The sequence below is a fragment of the Pundamilia nyererei genome, unplaced genomic scaffold (assembly GCF_000239375.1).
Source record: "Pundamilia nyererei isolate P.nyererei 1_Seehausen unplaced genomic scaffold, PunNye1.0 scaffold00083, whole genome shotgun sequence".
NCBI classification, from domain to species: domain Eukaryota; kingdom Metazoa; phylum Chordata; class Actinopteri; order Cichliformes; family Cichlidae; genus Pundamilia; species Pundamilia nyererei.
Window position 1 is genome coordinate 1,395,505 of NW_005187484.1, and position 8,853 is coordinate 1,404,357.

Genomic DNA, 8,853 nt, shown 5'->3' on the forward strand with positions numbered 1-8,853 from the left:
CACACACACACACACACACACACACACACACACACACACACACACACAGGTAACAGAGAGCAAATCAATTTAAATACGCACACAGATGGAATACATCTAATGCTTTTGTAAATTGTGTAAGCATTCGGATGTTACTTTATGTGAGTGAGTGGTACCTGGAGTATCCACCCAGCCAGGATGCATGACGGAGAAGTGGATGTTAGTGTGAGTTTTTGCCAGCTGCTCTGTCATCACCACCTGCTGCCTCTGGAACACACATCATCAAGCACGTCTGAGTGCATCTAACATCCGTGTACTTCAATGATCGACTGTGAACGCCCGTCTTTGTCACGCGATGAACCACACCTTTAACACTGCAGGTGATACTTTTAAGTCAAATATCCAACTGCCAATCAGGGCTGAACCCAGACGTTTGCTCACTGGGTAAGTTTTCAGTTTTGAATTCTGGAATCCAAGTTAAAATTTTTAAACCACTGATATAATGTGGATCCTAAATCTATTCATAAATCATCACTTAATCATCTGTCAGCTATACCAAAGATAAATATGTTCTTTCAATATCTGATTAAAGACAATGCTTAAAATTGTCATATTCTGATACATAGATACAATGACCAGAAGACTAATTATACTCTTCTTGTTTTCACTCATTTTCAAACTTTTCAAACTTGCTCGGTTCCTGGAGAACTCAGACAGCTGAAGGACGTTAAACCTGACCAGTCTTGTCAATTGTGACGAGCAGATGCTTCCAGTTCAGATCTTACTTTGTGCTGGGCGTAGACCATGGTGCCGTCGTAGCGGCCTCTCTCAGACTGCAGGTTTCCTGTCCTGAGCTTCTGCACCAGCATTCCACCTGATGACACTGTGATCTGAACACAGGGGAATGAGAATTAATCTGTAGACACCCCCCCACCCCAAATATTCACAAGTTTCCTAAAACCCAATGTTACAGCTCTAAATGCTTTTTTTAGTGAGCAAAAATGTACTGAAACCAGATCACAAATACAGAAACCGAAATAAACCACACTTATCTCAAATCCTCTATTATCACTACAACTGCATTAAGTGTTGCCGATCTAGTATTTTATTTGTCATTGTGTTACTGCAATGTTTACTTGTGCGAATCCTTGTTCACCTATTAAATAGCCCTCATGCAACAGCTCGGACTCATTACCTGATTATTACACTGTCCAGTTATGTTGGCCAGAGCCTCATATTTTACTGACTGTTTCTGAAAACAATATACAATACTGTGCAAAACTCTTGAGACACTCCTCATTTCTTTTTGTTTTGCTTACAGGGACCGAGACATTTCCTGTCATTTTGAAAAGTGGTCTTGAGCACAAGTTCTTCAGCATTCTGAACTTTTTCTTTGGACATTGGCTACTTTTCCACACATTTTCACTCTAGGCTTTGTAGATGAGCATTTTTAGAGGAGTGTTTTTGTTGTTGTTTGTTAAACCACTAAACAGTGAAATATGAATCTTTCAAGCAAAAAAATGCAAATAACACAAGGGATGAACCAATGTTGTTGAACAGAATGATTTTAAATTGCATCTTTTGACACTTTCTTACTAGCAGCTTGTCAATTAAAAAAATAATGTTTGCATTTTTTAATCGAATCTACAAAAAAGTACAAGTGTCCAGCGTGTCCTTAAAGAACTGAGGAAGCTAGACAAGTAGAGGACAAAAGAAGTGACAGGCCTAAAAGATGTAAAGCAGTATATTAAGTCATGTCTTTAGGAAACAGGAGAAAATAATCTAGCAAAGGTCTGATACAGGACCTGAGGAATGCATCTGGGGCTTCAGTTCACTCATCAGAGGTGGACTGTCAAAAAGCCATTCTTAAAGAAGGGAAACTGAGGGAAAAGGCTGATGTTTCATGGTGGGATCATATTGACAGACAGTAAAATAAAGAAGAGCTTTGAATGTCCTTTAAGAAACCTGGAGCACTATTGCTTAAAACTACTTAAAGAAATTAAAAGAGAGCTTGCCAGAGAGCATTCAGGCTGAGTCCGAGAACAAAGGCAGTCATATCAAATACTAACTTTCCAGCTTGTTAGAATTTTGCACAACTGAGGCCTTATATACTTTATTTGGATGTATTCTGGCACAAGGTTCAATAAATCACCTACCTATGTCCCATTTTCCAAGCAAAATATAAAGAAAGGGGGGGTGACTCAAGACTTTTGCACAGTATTGTAGGAGTGAATACTTTATGTGGACCGACAGTGAACATGGGTTGAATGATCAGACTCACCACTCTGGGGTCCACACTCTTCTCCAGCAGTGGAATGAGACTCTTGGTGAGAATGTAAACCCCTGAAGAGGACCAAACATTGAAGTACAAATTAACTATCTTCCATTTTTCCCTTTCATCAGACTGGTCTTCGTACCTCTTGTCTGATCTTTGACTCACCCAGGACATTAGTAGCAAAGCTTTTCTCAAGCCCCTCTGCATTCAGATCCCTCTGGCTCATGATGGCACCCGCATTATTGATCTAAAACATATCAATATATGATCATTCAGTGGTCGCAGTTGCCAGGACCCCCCCAAAAGACTAATATGTTGCTCACCAGTACATTAAGAGACTTGTACTTCCTCTTAAAACCCTCAGCAAACTCCCAGACCTTCTTGGTCTCAGACAGGTCGAGGATATGAACATAGACCTCCTGTAATGACGCCAGACATTTAGCAGAATGAATATCAATGTCAACTCTGGTGTAAAACTGAAGGTTGTTTGTGCAAGTCTATCTTGTTGATGAAAAGAGAGTCACACTGTACTTTATTTCCAGTCTCCTTGACAATATCAGCCCTTGCCTCCTCAGCTTTGTCCTTATTCCTGCACACCATGTGGATCGTTCCACCTGTGGCAAAGATCATAACATAAATCATGGTACTAGCAATGGAAATAAGCAGTTGAATACAATGACAAGATAAAGAAGGACCTTAAAATCAACCTTTTCCTGAAAAATTGAATGAATACTACAATCTTTAAATATAAAGTGTGAAAATGTGAGAGTGAATGAATAGTGGAATTGTAAAGCACTTTGAGTGTTCAGAAAAGCGCTATATAAATGCAATCCATTATTATTATTATTATTATTATTATTATAAAAGTCTTTTAAGGAGCATCAATGTGCTTTGTGGCCACTATTTTGGAACTGTTTGCTTCCTTAAAACCTGCACTTGAGAGTTTTACACAATTGTGAATGTACTTTGTTTTATTATTACTCACATACAACCCCACTTCCAGAAATTTAAGACTTTCCTCATTTTGAATTAATGACAGCAACAGTCCCCTAAAAAAGTTAGGAGAGCGCGGCAAACGGCTGGAGCAGTAAGTGGTACTAAAAACAGCTGGAGGAACAGTTTGCAACTAACTAGGTTACTTGGCAACAGGTTGTTACATGATTAGGTATAAAAAAAAAAGAGCATCTTAGAGACGCAATTACTCTGAAGTAGAGTTCACCAATCTGGAAAAAACTGTCTGAAAATTGAGGAAAAATCTGAGAATTATTTTCCTCAACATAAAATTCTAAAGTTAACTATCTATTCATCTCCAGTACATGATATCATAAAAAGATTCATTGAACTGGAGAGCGAGATCTCTGTCAACAAAAGCAGTGCTGGTCAAGTTACTTGAATATAGTAATTTGCTACTAATTACTGATTACTTAGGGTGACCAACTGTCCCCTTTTCCCCGGACATGTCCACTTTTCACGTTCTGTCCGGGGCTTCCAGGGGGATTTTTGAGATTCATAAAAATGTCCGGGTTTTCCTGTATTCAGAGAACCCATGTGTGTGACATCATCCCCGAAACTGCTGCTTTGTGAGCGCTTGTTCTGCACTCATAGACGGGATAGACAGCGCGCACCAACGCGCCTAATGATGTTTAAAAGATCCCAAAGCGCAAGTGCATCTTTTCAGACGAACTGCAAAAGAAATTTCTCTCGTACCGGCCATAGCTGGACTGGCCATCGGGCATTTGCGCAGTGGGCCGATGGTGATTTTTTGTTTTTACAGCCGATGGTTTTGTTGTTGTTGTTGTTTTGTAACGGTATAAACAATGAAAGGTGGTGGATTGGCCAGATGCTGGCCGGTGTGTAAAAATAACTCAGTTATTTGGTGGTGTCTATGGTGGAGCTTCCACAGGGGCCAGCAGGTGGATGAGTGTCAGGTGAACTGAACTTCGGGTAAGAAGTTACGACCTGCAGTCTATCTGGGTCAGATATAAACCAAGTTTAGGTGGAGTTTATTTTTGTTGTGCTGACATTTTACAGTCAGTTACAATAACTCGTACTGCGTACTAGCTAGCATGACGGAGTTTCTATACAGCTGGGCAGGTGCTATGATGTTACTGATAGTGATATGATATCGGTTTGGATATGTGGTGAGAGGGAAACATGAAGATGAAACCAGGAGATGTCCTTACTGGATCATCAGAGCTGAACAGGTGATGGAGAAACAGGTTTGCCTTTTAGGTGACATGAATGAGTTGAAGGGAAGTTATGATCTGTTTCTGAGAGACAAATAACACCAGGATCCTTTTCTATGTAGCTGACAGCTGGTAACTGTGCAGGGGTGGGTCTAGCAAAGTTTTGCCAGGGGGCCAGGTAGGGAAAGGGGGGCTCAAAGAAATACTTTTCTTTCTTATTCTCATTTAAAATGTCTTGCTTTTAAAAAATAATTATCTGAAATGTATAGAATTCATACATATACCAACAAGACTGTGTACATCACTGTCACAACAGCGTTTGTTTTCAGTCAAAGGCTTTATGGCTTATGGCTCCTATAATACCTGGTGGGCCGTTCTCTAGTCAAAATGCCCAGGTCAACTTTTTGTCCCAGTCCAGCCCTCATACCAACCCAGTACTGGTAATTTTTAATGCAGATGAGGCATTATTTCCTTACCATTATTTAATTCCAGAGGTTTTTAAGTTTTTTTTTTGCACTTGTTGACTTGTAAAAGCCTATATGACATATTTTATTTCACAATTAATTAACCGCACAGAGAAGGCATTGTTTAAAGTGTCCTCTTTTTTGGAAAGATATGGTCACCCTATGATTACTTCTCCAAGAAAGTAATCCCATTACTTTACTAATTACTTATTTTCAAAAGTAATTAGTTACTTTATTAATTAGTTACTTTATTACTTAGTTACATTTTAAAAACATGATACACAACCTGAATACGTAATAAAGCAATAGACCTTTCAGCCTAATTCTGTTTTTTCTGCAGAATCCATCATATAAAATCGAATCAAATGAAAAAGTCTCTTTTTAAAACTTGTTTTATTAGTTTTAATCGTTTAACTTTATGCACATTGCATCAAGCAAAAATTAAATTATATGCAACTATCTTTGACTTGGAGAAATTCTTTATCCTTTAAACCTATTTTCTACATATTCCAGCATATAAAATATTTTTTGTGTGTTTACACTCACTCTTTCAAATAGATGCAAGTAAAACAGCAAAAAATAAATAAAATCAAAGATTCAGCAGCACCAACTCCTGTCACCCTTAAGTCTTCTTTCACCTGTTTAGGAGGAGTGGGGTGGGTGGAGGTTTGCCCGGTGCTGCAGCGGTCATGTCAGTGGGGGGATCCGGGGGTTTCTTTGTGAATTTCACATTCCCTTGACACTGTGCTAGGTGCTTTCTCAGATTAGAAGTTTAATTTTTCGCTGTAGAAAGAAGTTTTCTTCCCACGCAGAGTTTACATCAGACGCTAATGTTTTTGTCACTTTTTACAGAATCAAATTCAAAGTAATGTCAGTACTTTCAAGCTTTAAACACTGCATGGTTGTACTCTCTCCCGCACTCCATATTATCCATTGTTGGTCTACACACGTCTGTTGCTGCCATGGACTTGCGTGCTTGCACGTCATTGTCACGAGACACTCTCCCAAACAATATCACGGTTTAGTAACGCAGCGTGCTTACGGGAAAGTAACAGTAATCTAATTACTTTTTTTGAACAGTAATCCCTTACTTTACTTGTTACTTGAAAAAAGTAATCGGATTCTCTGCACAAAAGACAAGACATAAAATTATTATTGGATGTTAATCCTCAGGCCCCCAAGGACTGCATTAAAAAGCGACTTCATTCTTTCGTGGACATCAGTGGATCAGGAACACTTCGAGAAATCACTGTCTATGATCACAGCTCACTGGAGGTTAAAGTTCTTATCCAGACAATGTCTTTTTCAGTGAAGGCCTTGCATATTTCAGCTTGACAATGTTAAACTGCATACTGTTACAACAGCATGGCTTTATAGTAGTAGAGTGAGGGTTGTGAGCTTTCAGACCTTTTCCCAGCTGAAACATTTGGCGCATCATGAAAAGAAAACACAACCACTACACTGTGACAATCAACTTTTATGTGGCGTGTGGCTGCCATCAAATTCAAAATCTTATTTATCTTAAAATTATGCATCAGTTTAAACAATTGATGTTTAAATGTTTAACATCTGTATTTATGAGATTTGCAAACCATTACATTTTATTTTTATTTAAATTTTACCCCAACGTTTGTGTGTTGTAAAACTACAAAAAAAAATACTTGAGTTTTTGAGTGTTTTTTAGTGTTGGAATTGGAATTTTTAAAAAATGTGGAGTTGGGCCTTTTATGAATTCACAGATCCATATGGATATGCATGTTGCTTCTTTCTCTCAGCGATTTTACTATGTGTTGCTTTCCTGTCTGCCATGTTTGGGCTGATTTGTAGACAAACAGGGTCGTAGGTGTGGTACCTCTCTTGGCGATGGCCATGGCAGTGGCTTTTCCGATGCCACTGTTGGCTCCTGTTATCATAAAGGAACGTCCAGCCACAGACACCTCCAGGTCCTTCTCCACAAACCGCTTAGACGCTGATAAGAAGGCATTCCTGTAAAACATCAACACCTACAGCATTTCATATATATACCAGCTGCCTGCTTATTTGCTGCTGCCATCAGATTTAGCTCTGCCTCTGTGTTTGAGGGGTGAGTGTTTGAGATCATCCTGCTGACTGTAAATGTCCTCACAGCTTTACTGTACAGATACAATGAAGGAAAGTGTGTGCCTGGCATCTTCTCTGTCAAGGAGAGGTTTGGGATGAGAGTGATGGCGGTGACAACAGCAGTCATTTATGAGTATGCGTGTGTCTAAGCGTGTGTGCCACCAAGGACCTCAATTCCCCCCATTGTTAAGGGCGGTCAAAGTGGGGCATAAAGGGGACAGGCAGAGAGAGAATTACTGAGGTTAAATGCCTGCTCTGTTCGATGGTGTCATGCAGAGAGCTATTAGTGCAGGGTCAGAGCGGGTTGTCGGGCAGCTCTCTGGAAGAATAAGATAACACAGAACAAAGGAGAGAAGGGAAACAATCACGAAAGCACCTCTTCAAAACACTTGGCTTGCTGTGTACTGATGAGGAAAGGCATCTCGGGGCTGCAATAGATCACATAAGACTGATAAAGCTCTTAGAGCCCTGTTATTGTTCAAAAACTGAGTTATGGTCCTACAAACCTCTTGCTTAGTCACTATAAAGTGTACACTGATTCACAAATCTGTGATGTTCAGGGGTCTGTTGCTAAAACCTTCCATCTGTGATCATAAACCACGACTTAAGTCTGCAGCCTCATTTTCACACTTTCAAATGTCAAACATCAAAATTGATCATTAAGATAATACTGTAACATAGTAAAACATAGTGTGCTGTAACATTTACAGTTAATTCACAGAAATGTACGTTCACTTTAACATTAGGAAGCATTTAGCAGCAGCCACCCCCTAATCTATTCATACTTTACACTGCTTTCAGTGGGCGTTTCTTACTGTCACTATGGTTTTGAGTAATTATAGTTTTGTATTTTCTTATTAGTTTTTATTTTATTTCTTTTTAATTCAGTTTAATTTCAGTTAGCTTCCAGAGTGTTTTTTTTGTTTCAGTTTACTTTGTATTGTTAGAAAATGCTTGGTTTTGATTATTTTTTTATTAGTTTCAGTGTTAGTTTTAGTCTTTATGAATTTATTTTATTTACACCAAATGTCAGAGGTAAGGGTTATTCAAATCAATTTAGATATTACAATATAAACAGAACTTTTTGAAAACAGTCGACACAAAAGCTCTTGCACACACCCGAAGCCTCAATAAAAACGTCCATCAAACCCTCATCAGGCAGTTTGTGATACCAAATTTTACTATATTAAACTTTAATTAGTTTGAATGCTTTCAAAGGTCTGGTTATCATTTTTATTTTAGTTAACGAAAAAGGTTTTACTCACATTTAAGTTGATTATAATAAGCTGGCTATAAATAGTTTACCATCAACTTTCAGTCATTCAGTTATAAGAAAAGTCTTTAGTTGAGTGCTGATCCTCCACACAAACACACACACTACTGAGGATGCACAGCAGGACAGTCACAGACTCTCTCCGGCTCCCACAGCGCACACACAACAGGACAAATGTCTTACCTGGTGAACTCAGTCACTCCCTTCAGGAACCAGGCGGAGTTGCGGTACAGAGACATGTTGCTGCTCTGGAAGCCTCTCGCTGTGCGCCGCTCACTTCTCCAGCTTTTACCGTGGACCAAAACCACGTGTAGCTCGTGAATAAACATTAGCGGCCGCCCAGCGGCAGCACTAAGACATTACACCAGCGGACAGTAACGCTTTACCCTAACCCTAAAAACCTCATCCCCCCAACCGGAAGACAGTAAGAGGCCTCTAGTGAAATACTCAACATAAAATATTAAAATTTCAATTCAATGTTATTCACACAAAACCCCAATAATAATTATTTCAAGGCACTTTATATTGTAGGTCTTAGTGAACCCTCTAACAGTCGGAGGACCCCCTGTGCGCAAG

The 8,853-nt window shown here is 39.2% G+C and overlaps 1 protein-coding gene across 2 annotated transcripts in view; it reads right to left on the reverse strand.

The window, feature by feature from the left end:
* The window catches only part of dhrs12la (dehydrogenase/reductase 12-like a), a 16,122-nt gene extending 7,565 nt beyond the window's left edge, over positions 1 to 8,557 (reverse strand). For both annotated transcript variants that reach the window (XM_005738344.1, XM_005738343.1), the window contains exons 1-8: positions 8,461 to 8,557; positions 6,757 to 6,890; positions 2,786 to 2,868; positions 2,578 to 2,673; positions 2,420 to 2,501; positions 2,261 to 2,322; positions 765 to 869; positions 156 to 246 (exon numbers count right to left, since the gene is read on the reverse strand). In XM_005738344.1, the coding sequence (XP_005738401.1) occupies positions 156 to 246; positions 765 to 869; positions 2,261 to 2,322; positions 2,420 to 2,501; positions 2,578 to 2,673; positions 2,786 to 2,868; positions 6,757 to 6,890; positions 8,461 to 8,516 (709 nt within the window). In that variant the 5' untranslated portion in view covers positions 8,517 to 8,557. The remainder of the gene's footprint in view (positions 1 to 155; positions 247 to 764; positions 870 to 2,260; positions 2,323 to 2,419; positions 2,502 to 2,577; positions 2,674 to 2,785; positions 2,869 to 6,756; positions 6,891 to 8,460) is intronic.
* Positions 8,558 to 8,853: the final 296 nt, after the last annotated feature.